Raw genomic sequence first — 16,521 nt, 5'->3', positions numbered from 1 at the left:
ATTCCTCTTTTATCCTTGTTGGTCCCACTTAATCTTAAAATAATACTCCAATACATTTATGAGGAGAGAGAAAAAAGTCTATTTTTTAAAGGGCAATTTGGTAAATATTTCAAAGTCTTCATTTATTTCTTAAACTCCGTGCCCGGTCAAATGTTGCCACATAAAATGGAACGGAGGGAGTAATAAATAAAAAAAATATGATATGCATGAGGGAAATTATAACACTACAAAAATTAGACAACGCATGACTATCTACTGATTAATATTCTACTTTAATCATCAACAATTCTCCTATCTAGGGTCATGTCCTCGGTAAAGTGTATGTGTATCATGTCTTGTCTAATCACATTTTTCCCAATACTTTTACGGCCTACCTCTACCTCTTTTCATGCCCACCATATTCAACTTCTCATAACTCCTCACTGAGTATCTGTTTTTTTTTTCTATTGACATACATGAATCACATCAATCTCGCCTACCTCATCTTGTCCATCACAAATGCCTCCCACCTAATCTTGAATATTCGTTTCAATCATATCCTTCATAATATGCCCACATATTCATCGCAACATTCTTTTGGGTTGCGAGTTTTTGACCAGTTAACACTCCATCCAATCAAAATAGTTGGCCTAACAATAACTTTATAAAACTTACTTTTAAGTTTTGTTGACACATTTTTGTCACATAAAAAATCAATGTGAGGCATCATTCCATTAATTCCACTGAAATATGATGAGTAACATTATTGTCCATCTTTCCATTTTCTTGGATTACAAATCCAAAATATTTGAAATTTCCTCTCGATGACTTTTGTATCCATTTTCACTTTCCCATATGCCATGTGAAAGTGAAACCTCCAACCTATCGTTTCGCCACATATTTCGACATCAATCAATACTATATAATTTGCAAATAACATATACTATAACAATTACCTTTAAATATGACACGTTAATTCATCCATTATCATCGATAAATTATTTTTTCCCTTGAATTTCATTTCTAATTAAACAACATCACCCAAAATTGACATAGAAATATAAGTAAAAATATCACATTTCCATCATACCGGATAATGAAAAAGGGAGGGAAGATGTAGGAAATTAAAATTGACATTACAAAATTGTTAAGGAACGAGTTTGACAGATCAAATTGGATATTGGAGATACACATGGATTAATATAACTTTAATTTGATAGCAACTTGTTCTCACACAGAGAATATGCTTAATTTGATACCTTGTTATGTATTTTTCTTAATTCTTAATTATAAGACTAAATAAAGTGATTATCTTTTGACCCTTCGTTCTTTCAGCCGCATTTAGGGAAGTATAATACTGAATCATATCCAAATCCGAGTATATACTGATTAGCATAATTTCCACCTCATCATTTGATACACTTAATTGTCACAAGTTTATTCCAATACGACGGCGTTATAGGCTTTTCCTAGTAGCATAAAAATCGGAGGATAATCATCCTAAACGCGTGCTGACAATCTGAGGTGGCACATGTGCGATATTGCACCAACTACACCACCCACATTCTACCTTCATCTCTCTCTACTTTCCGATTCACCTTCTTCCTCTTGCTTTTGTTATCGGAGTTTTTTGTTGTATCGGCCATGTCAATCGACGGTGGAAGATTTTACTGGGAGAGGAATTCTGATGAAAAGGTCAAAGGAATTGTGATAATCTTCGCTTGGGTTTCAATTCAGGAAACTGAATTGAAGAGCTATGTTGATCTTTATGCTTCTCTTGGTTGGAGCTCTCTTGTCTGCCTTGCCGATTTCGCTACCCTGTAAGCTCAATTGAACTCTTTTTTCGAATTACGATTGTGATTGTGCAAATTTTGACCTATCTGTGGTTTTATCATTCCATTTATTTTGTGTTTTTTCTAGTAAACCTCAAGCTAGATTAGGAGAATATCTAATGACTAGAACTAGCTTAACGCAAGCCTATTAGTATGGACTATGTGCTTAAGTTGTCGTATTTTAGTATTGAAATTGGTGTTGGTGGTTATATTTTGTGTTAGATTAAATTGGTTTAAGTGCTCATATTTAGTTATTGAAAATTGAGTCTGTATTCATACAGTGGTAAGGTGTTTAAGATCTGATTGTTTAGTGAGTTCACATAAATTAGTTATCTTCCTGATACAGGAAACATTGGGCGCATTTTGTATTTGACTAGTAGTATTTTCTTTAGAGTATTAAGTTGCTTAATTTAGATTTGAGTTTACAATTGTGGTTGTGCAAGGGAGCATGCTGGAATTTTAATGGACATCGGCAAGTCCTGTTGTTGGTAAAGTTTAGTGGCATGACAATCACAATAAACCTTTCCGAGGATAGGAAATAGAGAGTTCGATGATGTACATGAGCAGATTAATCTTTTGCAACTTTCTTCAAATGTGTGGTTCTTTAGGAAGCAAGTATATTGTGTCTTGCCATTCTAACTTCCCCCAAGACTATTATTGGTTTGGAACTTCGAAAGTTGAGATGCACTTGGTGTTGGACTGCTGAAGATTGATTTCAGGAATGCCAGTTTATCTTTCTTTTTTATGTGATTGAAGGAGACAATAGAGAAACCTTGGGTCAGGAGATGGGGCATGGTGGAGATGTTATGTGATTCTCGTGTGGCAGCAGTATGAGGCATTGTGTATTTGGTAGTGATGGAAATTTTCAACAATTGAAGCATCAAGAAGGCGGAAATTTGAGTGTAATGCATCTCTGTTCTTGATGCTTATATAGCCATTGGCATCAAGCTGATTTTGATCATATATTGATTTCTTTTCTGGTTTCCTGTATTGCAAATATATCATGATCTGGATTTTGTCTTGTTTTAATGTTGCATCATTAACAGTGTACACCAATGAATATTATTTGTTCCTTTTTTTGGTTGGTAGTTCAAAAGTTTGAGCAGTGAATAATCTATGCAGATACATACCTGAGAAGGCTACATCCCTGGCATATTCTCTTCTGAGAGAGCTTGTCGAGGTCAGCTGTTTACCTTTGCTTTTGCTAATGTTGGTATACTTTGTCCTATAGGGTTTTGTTGACTATATGAGATAGAATCTGTGAAACCTAATTTGTGAACGATGATGGGATTACGATGATATAGTCATAACATGCAGTTGATTAGTAATTTGTTGGCCCAAATTTCCCATTTTCATGTCCTAATATTCTTATCTTTAAATATCTAGGAGCTAAGATGTTGGCCTTGTCCAGTTGTTGTGGCAGCTCTTTCTGGTGGTTCTAAGGCCTGCATGTATAAGTTTTTTCAGGTATAGTGACTTAGACAATCACTCACAAGACTTTTTGATGTACACTGTTTCACTTCTGGTTGAATTCATCCTTTTTTTTGTGTGTTTGCATCCCCTATGCTGCCTCGTCGAGGTGTCTTGTGGGTTTGACCAGCAAATCATGTTGACCTAAGGGTAAAGTCCTTGGTCTTTGGTTATTGGAGAGCAATGCGTTTAATACTTTCCGCTTGATGCAGATTGTTAAAGGGAGGTCTGAAGCTCAAGTTAATCTGGTACGCAATTCTTTGAATCTGCTGTGAGGTTGGAATACATATATTGCTATGTATTCAGAGATCCATATTTTCCCCTGTGATAAATTATTGATAGCATTAATTATTTGTTGAATCTTTCACTCTTTTGCAGGAGGACAGCCAATTGGTCATTAACTGCATCTCAGGTCAAATTTATGATTCTTGTCCTGTTGATTTCACTGCAGACTTTGGAGCACAATTTGCTGTGCCTCCCACAATTCTAAAGTTCCCCGGCTCCACAAAGCTACTGTCTCTGGTTGCGAAAGGTTTTACTTCTGGATTAGATGCCCTATTCATAACTAGGTTTGGATCCCAGCGTTCTGAGTATTGGCGAACTCTTTACTCCTCAGTTGTAAGTTTCAACTAGCCGGAAGTCATTTTGAAATTCCTAATATGTTATCCCTCCTAGTTGATTTATTCTGTTCCCCTGCAGAGTTTTGGGGCCCCTTTTCTCATTTTGTGCTCAGAAAATGATGATATTGCACCATATCAATCTGTATCTAAATTTGCTCACAGCTTGCAAGACATGGGAGCAGATATCAAAATGATAATGTGGAAGAGTTCCTGTCACATAGGTCAGTTGATACTACAGTAGTCTCTTGCTGTATTCTTTTCTTGTCATATCATTACGGTGTTTCAGCATTTTTGTTCTTCGGACACACTGTTTTCTGTATCTAGCGCTTGTATCCCTTTTGGTTTTCTCCGGTTACTCTGCGCATATACTGTTGGTTCCAATTTTCTCTGAGTTCCATGTTTTTGAACGTGTGCATCAAACATTTATCGTTATCTTGCAGGTATGTACAAGAGTGATCCCATCCAGTACAGCATTGCTATTGATCAACTACTTGCTCAGGCAACTTCAGTTTTCACTAGCAGAATTAAGAAACTAGGAGAGAGAAATGGCTTGGATGATATGCATGATGAGATATCTCACAAGATTTGTGACCTCCAAAATGCAGCAGCTGAGTCGAATGGAAGTTTTAGAAGAGTTGCAGGGGGACCAAATGATCACTTTTTCTTGCCAAGTATATCTGACCGTCAAAATGTTAGTGATTCTGGCTCTTCCTCCGAAGAAAGAAAAGATCTGCCTATTTGGCCAAATCCCAGTTTAAGTGCACACACTGTGCTTGGCCAAATCCTTTTTGATGCTTGTGTTCCTAAGAATGTTGAAGGTTGGGATGTTAAGTATACTTCTTCCTTAAAAGGCCAACCATTTTCCTCAGTGCGTAAGCATTCGCCACTAAATGCTATCAAAAACTTCCGCCGTTCACGGTTATGAGGCCTTTTCTTGTGGAACTCACTTCAGCTTTTCACATTTCTTTGAGATGCACTGTATGGTTAATATCATAATTTTACCTCCATGATTTAAGAAGTTTATGATGAAATATTGGAGGTCACTTTTCAAGGTGAAACTGACTAATGATCTGATTTGGCTGGCTACTAGAACGAAGTGTACAGGTTAAATGAGTAACACATCTCCTATCTTAATGGGATGGGCAGACATGATGTGGTGTGTATGAGAGCTGTTAATATATGGAAAGCAGCATGTACCATTTGATTGGTCTGGGAAGCGTTTGAGCCACTCTTCAGTTGCTTAAGGTGATGTGATGATAAGAAACTATTTGGGAGCCTTTAGCAAGTGGTGATTTTATATATTGTTCGGTAACATGTACATAAGGCACTTTTACTTGCTTCTGGGAATATGACGTTTCTGTCTTCCCACACATGTACATAACGTATCTATTCTGCCAGAATATGAGATAAATACTGTAGAACTTTGCTGTATAATTATGAACCTGGATCAGCTATGTATTCTGGCTGTGTATATATCTGGAAATTTTGCAATTTTCTCGAACTCTGTTATAGGTCGGAAAACCATTCCCCTCTTTTTCGTTGGTTGATGACTTCAGGAAGGTGCAAGATGATAATACTAACTGAGAATGCTGTAACATGTTGCGGGGTTACCTTACATCCTTTGATGAGTAGCAGTTGCATGCCACCTACTGTCTCAAGTAGGTAAATAACCCACCAAGGCATATAATATCGTGACACTTGGTTGAGTCTTTGATTATAGGTGTGATATTCAGTTTTCAGAGTCTTCATTTTTCTTCCCCTTTTTCCAAAGGCGGATCTAAAATTGCAATTTATGAGTTATGGCAACCCCTTGTTTCACAGAACCTATTTGTGCAATTGGTTCATAGTTTTCATATGTACATTTTAGTTGATTTTTTAATATATATATACAGAGTTTGGGTCCAAGTTACTAGATTCCAATGTACCCGTTCCTTATATTACGTAATGCACTAGCCCTTTTCAGATCCTCTTATGTAATTTAACAGAAATGCAAAATACCTGTATCTTTGAATCCAAGCAGTTAAATTCTGCTTCTTGCATTTCATTACTATGCACAACGAAACTTATTGCTTTCTAACTACTTACCTCTCATTATACGTGGTTAAAGAATGATTTTTTTTATATTAGAAATAATAATTCATTTGAAATTTCTTATTTTATTTTTAATGAGATAACTTATTCTCTTACACATATCAATTTTTTTCAAATCACATGTTTCAATAATTTTTCTCTCTTAAATGTCTTGGCAACAAATAATTATAACATGGTGGGCAAAGATAATGACAAAAAAACTTTAGGCCACATGTTATGGTAGGCAAATCGGCCTCAGGACCAATACAAGTGAGGCGGCTAGGAGTCTTGTCTCTTCTTTGCTAATTTGCCTTTTCTTGTCCCTGAAATTAATGGTACGTATATTTGTAGACTTATTATGCCATAATATTGCCCGTAAGGTTGGTGATCACCATTCACGGTGGAATAGTTTAATTTCACTTCAATTTTTTAAAGGATATTACATTTACGAATTTGAAGAAAATCTAAAAAAAAAAAAAGAAGACGGAAATTATTTTTATTATATATAAATATTTTAACGTGTTTTCACCTTTGTTCTATTTATTATGATGATGATATATATGATCAGTTTAGATGACGAAATGAGAATTCATATAGCCGAATCCAACTTATTCTCCATAATATTCTCATAAAATATCTAAATCTGAAGAAAAGTTTTAACAAGGTTTCTTTGTTTTTTTATAAGAAAAATAAAGTTCTTCTTTAGTGATCATAATACGTCTCTGTATTTAGTTTTCAATTTTCGAAATGGAGAAAGAATAAATAGTTGAATTATTGCTTATGATGTAGAATTCCAAGAATGCGAGGACAAGGAAGAGTGGGCTCCCGTCAAGTAGAAAAACTGAGGCCAACCAGTTAATTTCTTATCATCACCAATAGCCACACGCCTCTCTTACCCATTCATACTCCCAAAAGGGTACCCTTAAATTTACTAAATCACCCACCAAATATGCTTCACTTGCCACAACTTTTTCTTACGAGGCCTAAACTATTAGCTATCCAACTCCATTGGTCTAACTAATCTAATTTCGCTCCCAATAAACCTATATTAAGAGGGGTAAACTTCGAAATCTTGATTAATAGTAGAGAAATTCTAGAAGATATATTTTGTTGTCATGTAGTTCAATTTCAATTCTCAACTCATGACTAGCAAAGGCGAATCTAGGAGAGAGCGAGAGGGTGTTCATCTGAAATTACTCGACAAAAGTTTAATATATATATATATATATATATATATGGTATTTTAAAAAAATAATTAGTGGATATATACAGATTTTAAATCTCTTGAATACAAGATTAGAGGTTGCCTCATTGATTTAGAATTCAACATTCACCCTAAGGTTCCAGCTTCAAATCCTATGCACTGGACCGCGCCACTAATAACTAATACGAACTCGAAGTTTTCTTTTATAATTCCCAAAACCTTTTTCATAATCGCTCTCTTAATTATATCATTTCTAAGAAACCTCAAAAATGACTATTTCATTATATTTCACCCATATCCAAATTGTTTATTAAATAACCATACTATTTTATGTTGTTTCTACTCTAATATTCTTAATTAATTCAGTCATTGCGATAACACATTATTTATAAATTTCACTTCACCGCATCCAATCCCTTTTTATGGTCACCTGACACCAACTTGCTACAATGTTTTAAAAGTTTAACGGTAAAAGGGATATTCTTGTCCAAACTTTATTTTAACATTAACGACCCTTTGCAACAATCAAGAGTCCACTAAAACGTTTTGCCACACATTCATTCACTCCCACAGCTCTACAAAATGGTCTGACCTCTCTTTGCAACTTCCAAAATGGCATCTTTTTCTATCAAATTTTTGGTACCTTCATTGCCAAATCCAACTAGATTTTCCAAGAGTACTATTGTCAAGCTCAATGCAACTCCGCCGCAGACAGTGGTTGCGGCGGGCCCTCCAGAGGTTGCTGCTGAGAGACTAGAACCAAGAGTTGAGGAAAAAGATGGATATTGGATACTAAAAGAGCAGTTTAGGCAAGGTATTAATCCTCAAGAGAAGGTGAAGATTGAGAAGGAACCTATGAAGTTGTTCATGGAAAATGGTATTGAAGAGTTAGCTAAGATTTCAATTGAAGAGATAGATCAATCTAAGCTTACTAAGGATGACATCGATGTTAGGCTTAAGTGGCTTGGCCTCTTCCATAGGAGAAAGAATCAATGTAAGTACTCAACCTCAACTCCACACCATATGTAATAATAACTAACTAACTCAACTATCAAAAGCCGATTCAGAATTTAAACTTTATAGATTCAGTTTGTTTATGGCAATGACACTATATGTTATGGCAATGACACTAAAGGATTCCATTTTTTCATTTTTTATAAGTATTTTTAAATATTAATTTGTGATTAGATTTGATATCCAAATTCACAGTCGAATGTAAAGAAGTTTTACTCTCGAAATCTGAACCGTACCACATATAAATTGGAACAGGGTGAGTATTGGTTTTGCACATGTATATCTATATTCCGTGTCAAAACTGATGCATTCGGTTGAATCCATCATTTGTATGGTGCACCCGCCTCTATCACATACATCTCATCCGCCTAACCCTGTACTGCATAAAACGCCTTTTTAAAACACTTATTTTCATTACCAAATTTGTGTGACCAGATGGGAGATTCATGATGAGGTTGAAACTTCCAAATGGAGTAACAACGAGTGCTCAAACTCGATATTTGGCAAGTGTGATAAGGAAATACGGGGAGGAAGGATGTGCTGATATTACGACAAGGCAAAATTGGCAGATTCGTGGAGTTGTGCTACCTGATGTGCCTGAGATTCTGAAGGGACTTGAAGAAGTTGGCTTGACTAGTTTGCAGAGTGGCATGGATAATGTCAGGAATCCAGTTGGAAATCCTCTGGCTGGAATTGATCCTGAAGAAATAGTTGACACAAGACCTTACACTAATTTGCTCTCCCAATTTATCACTGGTAATTCACGAGGCAATCCGGCAGTTTCTAACTTGTAAGTCTTCCATACAGTATATTTGTCGTTGATTCGTGCTATAATCATTTTGTTGGTTCTCTTGTGTGAGAAAATTAAAGTGGTTTCATTAACAGGAATTTTGCAATGTTTTGATTTTATTGTAGGCCAAGGAAGTGGAATCCGTGTGTAGTAGGCTCTCATGATCTTTATGAGCACCCTCATATCAATGATCTTGCATACATGCCTGCCATAAAAGATGGACGATTCGGATTCAACCTGCTTGTGGGAGGGTTCTTCAGTGCCAAACGATGTGATGAGGCAATTCCTCTTGATGCATGGGTTCCAGCTGATGATGTTGTTCCGGTTTGCAAAGCAATACTGGAAGCTTTTAGAGATCTTGGTTTCAGAGGGAACAGGCAGAAATGTAGAATGATGTGGTTAATCGATGAACTGGTGAGTGATACATCGGTACATTCACCGCTGTCATGCTTGTTTTGTCTCAAGTTTTAACAAATGGCCTCAACAAAGTTTTCTAAGTTTGATTTGATAATGTTCTATAGCAAGTCCTACTTCATGTAATGGTGAAAACTGATGGATTGGTTCTCATCTAGAGGGGGTATCTGTTACGTAGGTAGATCCAAATTTTCATTAGATGGTCTAACTTGCTCCAATTTCAACTAATGCAGGGTGTAGAAGGATTCAGGGCAGAGGTCGAAAAGAGAATGCCTCAGCAAGAGCTAGAGAGAGCATCTCCGGAAGACTTGGTTCAGAAACAATGGGAAAGAAGAGATTATCTTGGTGTACATCCACAAAAACAGGAAGGCTATAGTTTTATTGGTCTTCACATTCCAGTGGGTCGTGTCCAAGCAGACGACATGGATGATCTAGCTCATTTGGCTGATGAGTATGGCTCAGGAGAGCTACGGCTGACTGTGGAACAGAACATTATTATTCCCAACATTGAGAACTCAAAGATTGAGGCACTGCTAAAAGAGCCTATTTTGAGCAAATTTTCACCTGATCCACCTATTCTCATGAAAGGTTTAGTGGCTTGTACTGGTAACCAGTTTTGTGGACAAGCCATAATTGAGACAAAAGCTCGTTCCCTGAAGATCACCGAAGAGGTTCAAAGGCAAGTATCTCTAACGAGGCCAGTAAGGATGCACTGGACAGGCTGCCCGAATACGTGTGCACAAGTTCAAGTTGCAGACATTGGATTCATGGGATGCCTGACTAGAGATAAGGACAAGAAGACTGTAGAAGGCGCCGATGTTTTCTTAGGAGGCAGAATAGGGAGTGATTCACATTTGGGAGAAGTATACAAGAAAGCCGTTCCTTGTGATGAATTAGTACCACTTATTGTGGACTTACTAGTTAACAACTTTGGTGCAGTTCTACGAGAAAGAGAAGAAACAGAAGACTAATAAAATTTGGATTAGATTATAATGATGGAATGTGCAATTATGTCTAGAGATTATGGAGGTATATAGTTGAGAGCTGGTTTGATTTATCAGAAATATGTTGTGTTCATATCATTTATTGTTACGATAAATCAACACAAACATTCCTACCTACCTGAGAATTATTACATATTATATTCTTTTGAAGCAAATTGCATCCATCCTCCTCTATTGAATATTATTAATACCGTGTTGTTCCTTGTAACTGCAATATCATTTTTTTCAGATGTCATGCTTCTTTGAGTCAGTTCTTGCAAGAGATTTGCTCGCAAGAACTGATTCTCTGAAATCACTATGCATCGCGATTACATAGTTTCAGTCTTTGTAATTGCAAAACATGTTGTAGTGACTAGTGAGTACCAAGAGACAGCAAGAAAGAGCAAAATTTCCTTGTTTCTTCAACTTCCTTCCTTCAAGACCCAATTTTTTTTTTTGCTCCTTGAAAGAATATACTAGAAAGATAATATATCCCTTTTATTTTCCTCATTAGTTTCTGTAAAAAAAGGAAAAACAATTCCGTTTCTTTACAATAGATGGAAAGGATAAAATTGGAGAATTTGGTTTCTATAAAAATAAAAATCAGTAAATTTCTACCCAAAAACTATATAATTCTAATCCTAATCCACTAAGGAAAACGAATTATAATCAACAAATTCTAATCTTAATCAACTTAGGAAAGATGTTACCTTCTATAAATACAGTATATTTTTCACGTCTCCTCATAGTTTTGCCTTACAAACCTAATCTCTTTTGTTCTCCTTAATTTCTTTCTCTGCTTGGATGGCTTCTCAATGCAGCAGCCGCTGTTTATTGATCTTGTTTTTAATCTCTTCCTGTCTTCTTCTTGTTTCTTCTTTCTCTCTGGCGAAAGAAGCTGTACTACTTGGTCCCTTTGATTCCATATACAATTTAGGGGATGCTGATTCTTCTTTGACATCATCAGCCGCTAATCATATTTCTGTGACCCTCAATTTGCCTTCTCCACAACCCTACACCCAAGAAGACACTGAATTCGTCGAGTCTGGTCTGAATTTTGCGACCCCTGGAGCAACCATCATGAAACCCTTTTTCTTCCTCAAGAATGGCATCCCACCACCTCCTCAGTCTCATGACCTATCACAGATTGTCACATTCATGAAGTTCTTTTATAAACATTGCTTCAACTTTCATAACTGTGGAAAAAACAAGCTTCTTCAGAAGGCACTCATCTTTATGGATCAACCAGGCATCAACGACTACAAGCAGGCTTTTCTACATGGAAAATCTATTTCCGAGGCATCCCATCTCGTGCCTGAAGTGGTGGAGACCATTAAGAATTCAGTTGAAAGACTCATCAAAGAAGCTGAAGCTAAAACTGTTATGGTTTCTGGAATTGTACCCATGGGCTGCTTTCCGGGTTTTCGGACTCTGTTTCCTGAGAGCGATTCAATTGACAAAAGCAGATGCCACAAGGGACTGAATATGTTCGCGAAGCTTCACAATGATCACCTTTGGCAAGCAGTTCTAGAGCTGCGTTTGAAATACCCTGATGTTCACATCATATATGCAGATTACTACAAAGCGTTCATGGCCCTTCTAAAGAACCACGCCTTTCTGGGATTCAAAAAGAATACTTTGATGAAGGCATGTTGTGGCAGTGGCGATGGTCTGTTCAACTTTGATATGCAGAAGAAGTGTAAAGATGACGGAGCATGTTCTGATAGGGCTTCTTATATACATTGGGATGGATTTCAACTGACCCCCGAGGCTTTGGAGAACCTGATTGATACACTCTTCAGCCAAAAAGGGTTCATATTTCCAGAATTCAAGTTTGGAGAAGATACAGCAGCAGTAGAAAGGCATCATTCCAGGAATCAAAGACATGTCTTCTATTGTTAGGCACTTACTCTTCATCTAAGACAGTTGTTTATGTTCAGTTACGTCTCAGTAAATAGTATGGGTTCAAAGACTAGGCCCTGAGTGATTCATACAGGGGAATGCCCCTCTTAGCTTCTGTAACAACTAACTATAATTTTGAGTTTTATCAAATAAAAGTACCTGATTTAATTCAAACATTATTCTAGAGATGATTTAAATGTTTATTAAGTACTCTGTTTATCTTGTTGTGTTATCTTTCAACCTTATTCTTAAGCCTGAGATTAACAACTAAGGGTTTGACTGTTTGTATTCTACCAAACTTGGGCGCTCAAATAATCTATTGAATCTTCTTTTACTGTTCTGGTGTACTGTTTATCACATGCTCCACTTCAATACTCACCATCAAGGTTCCAATAATATCTATCTAAGATGACGTAAGAGACTAAACACAATGTCACCTGCAAACTTGCACATATTTTCGTTATTAGTTCAGATATGCTCTACAATATGAGAACATCTCCCTCTCATAAGGAGCACTTTTACTGTCCTACCATGCTCGACGCGTATGATAAATGTCACCTCCCAATCGAGAGAAAACCTCAGTCATGCAGGGGCATCAAGTCAATGGCAATAGATGGTCTTTTTTCCAAAAGGAGAACCTCAAAACTCATAGGAATCCAATTACAGTGAGAACAAAGTAAAAGCAATACAGAAGAGATACACTTCTTTGAAAGGACGTGTACATTAGGGATAAATCTAAAAATGTTTACAATGAATATTATTAACTGCGATACCTATTTTTTTATTGCAAAGAAGCTTTCACTTTCTGCACAAGAACTAAAAACCAAATCCCCTCCTGAAGCGAAAACCAAATATCTTCGAACTTGGTTGATCCAATAGCCAATCAATTGATTGCTGTAGTAAAATTTGCCAAAAGTAGCGATTTGCCCCTAATAAAAATAATTTCATCAGTCAACAATACTGGCTTGCAAATATCTTGTTTTCTAAACTATGAAAGAAACTTCCAATGGTAACACAGTGATACCCAAAACAAAGAATCACTTGCATTGCTGTCCTGACTACATTTAACAGCTTGAATATCAAAGGTAACTGGTGTTTCTATTAACAACATTTTAGAAATTCATAATTGAAGAATTCCACATCACAAGGTTAAGTCAATTACTTAAATGGTCAAATATTAAAGAGAAACCTTAATCACACAGACTATTATAAAGGGATTACACGTATAGTTAAGCATAGTTAAGAAACCACACATTATTGGATGACTTTGCCATCATAACATTTACATTTAAGTCTAAATGTATTTCAAACACCCTTTGAAGTTGGAAGTTCAAATTGTTGCTGAAAGTATTCAAGAGCTGTCAAGAGAAACCTCTTGTCTGAGTAAGCATTACAATCTAGACCTTTGCATAGAGGACATTCATTTAATTGGAAAGGAAGTAAAAAAGGGCACAAAATCAGCTTAATGCACTGCAGAAGGAATACGAGTTTTGACTCTCAGAACTACTAATCTATTATCATTAATGGAGTACCTTTTATTCGGGAGACCGAGATTCAGTGCAGGCAGACTTACTACTACCAAGTACAAAAGATTGCATTCATGATTCCCTTTGACCCTTTAAAATATGAAAAGAGCACACATGCACCTTACAATAGACAAAAATATGTCTCAAACAAATAAAACGCCCAGCAAAATTTTCTCCCTTTCTCATTCATAAAACACCTTTTGCCAAGTATTGGCACCTGTATTATTTTTCTTTATTGATAACCAAAAGAAAGGTGCCTGTATCATTTTTAGGGCACAAGTAGCAGCGAGTTTCAATATGGAACTGAATCTAATTTTAGGATAACAAATATTATTACCAGTTCAAATACTTGTCGCCAAAAAGTTACAGTCCATTCTGTTCAGGATCAGCAACTACTGAATCAGGCAGCGTCATTTCTACTGACTTCCTAGGCCTTCTGTACCAGAGGAAAGCAAACCACAAAGTTCTGAACAATGCCCCATTTGCAAGGTGTGGGATAAAAATTCGACCCCAATATGGATAATATGGTCCCGGCAACTTTAGCAGTGTGAAGAAAAGGCCAGTGACAATCAAATGCCAAGGAACATCTGCATTCTAACATTGTAAACAGAGCAAGAAACATGTCAGAATACAACCAGAATCCGTTCATGTTGTTTTATTCTTGGACAAAGAAGCAGAACAGCTCTAGACATATAGCACAAACATGTGGTCATCATTTCAAAAAGCCAAACCAGGATAAGTTGAAGTTAGCGGGAAAAAGAAACAAGGATAGGCAAACAGAATAACAGAGATGGACGAGTTTGTTACTGTAGAAAATAATTGCGAACATTTTTTCAATCTAGTTTCCAAGTTTTACCAACTAGGCAATGAAACTCTAGAGGCAATCTAATAGATCACCTTTTCGTTTTGTTTGAGAAATGATCTAACAGATGCATTTAAATTGGTAACATTTCATATATTATTTAAGTAGAAGACATAATTAAGCAAAACAAAGGTGTGCTTTCCCTTACAACTCAAGCTTTTAGATGAGATGTTCACACACTTCAACAATTTACATGAAACACAACTGTATCAGCAACATGGAATTTAACCATCAACAGTCTTCTACTGGAATTTCATGAACAATGTAGAGCAAAAACGATCACCTTGAGATATGGAGATGACTCCAAAGCTGCTGACTTTAAGATGCCAGCAATAGCAACACCAGCAAGAAAAGGAAGCAGGGTGATATAAAGCTTCCTCTCATGTGCACAGTAAGACAACTCACTGATTGAGGTAACTACAAGTACGGGTACATACAAGTATTTGGTAACTGTCAAAACAATGTCAAGAATAAGTTGAACAAAATGGTCCAGAGCTCTATTCCAAGGGAAACTCTTGACTGGTGCAGGAGTATTGTCCCACAATTTCCTTGCCTGGTCTATTACGTTCTCCAAGTTAAATTTGTGAGGTTCATCTGATTGTCCAGCTGCTATGTTCATATTGCAGATTATTTTTGGTCTTGAAATTGGACGTGTCCCGTTTGATCTGATGCTCAAAATGCACATATTAGACTTAGTCAACGATGGTAAAATCTGCCAAGATAGAAGGAGACTGTCATCCAGATTGAGTAAACAGGAGAAAAGAAGCAAACCAGGAAAAAGAGGAATAACAAGAACGACAGCAATAACAATAAAGTAAGAGCAACAAAAGCAAGAAAAGAACCAAAACAATGGCAACAGAAAAAAGAAACAACAATAGTAGTTGTACTAGTAGTGGGTACTGGACAACAACCAACCACTAACCTAGTAATCCAAATGAAGGGCTACAAACTTTCTCAAATTAAATTGTCAAACAAAAAAGGAATGAAGTAAGTGACATTCCCATATGGATGTAAAATATAGAATTAGATGGTAGCTTGGTTTTAATACAACAAGAACCTGAACAAATGACTAAAAGAAGAACAAAGAGAAAAGCCTATCAAGTTTCAACAACCAGCTCTACATGGATATGAGAATATATCAACAACAACAACAAGTAGGGTCTGAGAGGATAGAGTGTACGCAAATAATACAAGATTTCTCCGTGCCATAAGTAAAGAAAAATTCCAGTAATTGTCAAGAAATCCAATTCTTTAAATCAAGAATCACATACATGCTTAAATATTTCAAGAAACGCATAAAACCACGCTAAGAATTTAAAGAATAGAGTCTAATAATAATGGAAAAACCTAAAAGAGGGTAATGTTGGTCACCTGAAAACCATTGGCGGCTGGAGAATTGAGTTTGAGAGCCATCATAGCAGGGAACTGGGTTTGTGTAACTGCCATGAAAGATAAGGTCTTCTCCGCATGAAATTGAGGGGTTTAAGGGATGGATTCTTGGAGTTTGGAAGAGTGGTGCCGGATCCGGGTACACCCACTGCTTAGATTATCCATGGACCTCTAAATGGGCCGTGTATTTATAGGAAATTGAAATTGAAAATGGGGTGAAAAGACAAATATACCCCTCAATTTTACAATTTAGAATCGGATGATTTTTTTTTTTTTTAAAAATAATAGTTGTAGATTTTCTTTTTAATTTCAAAAAATGTCTTGCGATCTTAAAAAATTACTTTATCCATTGTTTAAAGTTGGGTAGGGTTGGTCCGGAGGGTAAGCATTATAATGGTATAGCTAGAAATTTGACGAAGAGTGTATCCCTTTGCCTAAGGTGGCTCCGCCCTTGACGCAAAACAGG

The 16,521-nt window shown here is 36.4% G+C and overlaps 4 protein-coding genes across 4 annotated transcripts; 3 read left to right on the top strand and 1 right to left on the bottom strand.

The window, feature by feature from the left end:
* Positions 1 to 1,447: 1,447 nt before the first annotated feature.
* LOC125842981 (uncharacterized) lies at positions 1,448 to 5,392 on the top strand. The gene is made up of 7 exons (XM_049522246.1): positions 1,448 to 1,799; positions 2,934 to 2,991; positions 3,198 to 3,278; positions 3,494 to 3,529; positions 3,660 to 3,899; positions 3,981 to 4,122; positions 4,342 to 5,392. Exons 1-7 carry the CDS (start codon positions 1,624 to 1,626, stop codon positions 4,824 to 4,826), a joined length of 1,218 nt encoding a protein of 405 aa, XP_049378203.1. The 5' UTR covers positions 1,448 to 1,623; the 3' UTR covers positions 4,827 to 5,392.
* Positions 5,393 to 7,635: 2,243 nt separating this feature from the next.
* LOC125872548 (ferredoxin--nitrite reductase, chloroplastic-like) lies at positions 7,636 to 10,576 on the top strand. Its single transcript, XM_049553286.1, has 4 exons — positions 7,636 to 8,169; positions 8,625 to 8,979; positions 9,105 to 9,393; positions 9,627 to 10,576. Exons 1-4 carry the CDS (start codon positions 7,788 to 7,790, stop codon positions 10,362 to 10,364), a joined length of 1,764 nt encoding a protein of 587 aa, XP_049409243.1. The 5' UTR covers positions 7,636 to 7,787; the 3' UTR covers positions 10,365 to 10,576.
* A 481-nt stretch (positions 10,577 to 11,057) lies between these two features.
* Positions 11,058 to 12,428, top strand: LOC125852446 (GDSL esterase/lipase At5g03980-like). The gene has a single exon (XM_049532176.1). The coding sequence runs from the start codon at positions 11,181 to 11,183 to the stop codon at positions 12,276 to 12,278; it is 1,098 nt and encodes a 365-aa protein (XP_049388133.1). The 5' UTR covers positions 11,058 to 11,180; the 3' UTR covers positions 12,279 to 12,428.
* A 552-nt stretch (positions 12,429 to 12,980) lies between these two features.
* Positions 12,981 to 16,208, bottom strand: LOC125852458 (uncharacterized). Its single transcript, XM_049532186.1, has 4 exons — positions 16,038 to 16,208; positions 14,950 to 15,378; positions 14,142 to 14,398; positions 12,981 to 13,207 (listed from the first exon to the last, which is right to left on the bottom strand). Exons 1-3 carry the CDS (start codon positions 16,110 to 16,112, stop codon positions 14,168 to 14,170), a joined length of 735 nt encoding a protein of 244 aa, XP_049388143.1. The 5' UTR covers positions 16,113 to 16,208; the 3' UTR covers positions 12,981 to 13,207; positions 14,142 to 14,167.
* Between the last annotated feature and the right edge of the window lie 313 nt (positions 16,209 to 16,521).

The sequence above is a fragment of the Solanum stenotomum genome, chromosome 1, assembly GCF_019186545.1.
Source record: "Solanum stenotomum isolate F172 chromosome 1, ASM1918654v1, whole genome shotgun sequence".
Taxonomy (NCBI): Eukaryota; Viridiplantae; Streptophyta; class Magnoliopsida; order Solanales; family Solanaceae; genus Solanum; species Solanum stenotomum.
This window is presented reverse-complemented; position numbering and strand designations above follow the sequence as displayed.

What these genes read in the sequence shown, in the direction of transcription:
- LOC125842981 (XM_049522246.1), top strand. Translation starts at nt 1,624, where the DNA reads ATGTCAATCGACGGTGGAAGATTTTACTGGGAGAGGAATTCTGATGAA. An exon ending in CTTGCCGATTTCGCTACCCT is followed by an intron (nt 1,800 to 2,933) that starts GTAAGCTCAATT and finishes TAATCTATGCAG; the next exon opens with ATACATACCTGAGAAGGCTA. An exon ending in GAAGAGTTCCTGTCACATAG is followed by an intron (nt 4,123 to 4,341) that starts GTCAGTTGATAC and finishes GTTATCTTGCAG; the next exon opens with GTATGTACAAGAGTGATCCC.
- LOC125872548 (XM_049553286.1), top strand. Translation starts at nt 7,788, where the DNA reads ATGGCATCTTTTTCTATCAAATTTTTGGTACCTTCATTGCCAAATCCA. An exon ending in CCATAGGAGAAAGAATCAAT is followed by an intron (nt 8,170 to 8,624) that starts GTAAGTACTCAA and finishes TTGTGTGACCAG; the next exon opens with ATGGGAGATTCATGATGAGG. An exon ending in AATCCGGCAGTTTCTAACTT is followed by an intron (nt 8,980 to 9,104) that starts GTAAGTCTTCCA and finishes ATTTTATTGTAG; the next exon opens with GCCAAGGAAGTGGAATCCGT.
- LOC125852446 (XM_049532176.1), top strand. Translation starts at nt 11,181, where the DNA reads ATGGCTTCTCAATGCAGCAGCCGCTGTTTATTGATCTTGTTTTTAATC.
- LOC125852458 (XM_049532186.1), bottom strand. Translation starts at nt 16,112, where the DNA reads ATGGCAGTTACACAAACCCAGTTCCCTGCTATGATGGCTCTCAAACTC. An exon ending in CAGCCGCCAATGGTTTTCAG is followed by an intron (nt 15,379 to 16,037) that starts GTGACCAACATT and finishes CTATCTTGGCAG; the next exon opens with ATTTTACCATCGTTGACTAA. An exon ending in AGTCATCTCCATATCTCAAG is followed by an intron (nt 14,399 to 14,949) that starts GTGATCGTTTTT and finishes TTACAATGTTAG; the next exon opens with AATGCAGATGTTCCTTGGCA.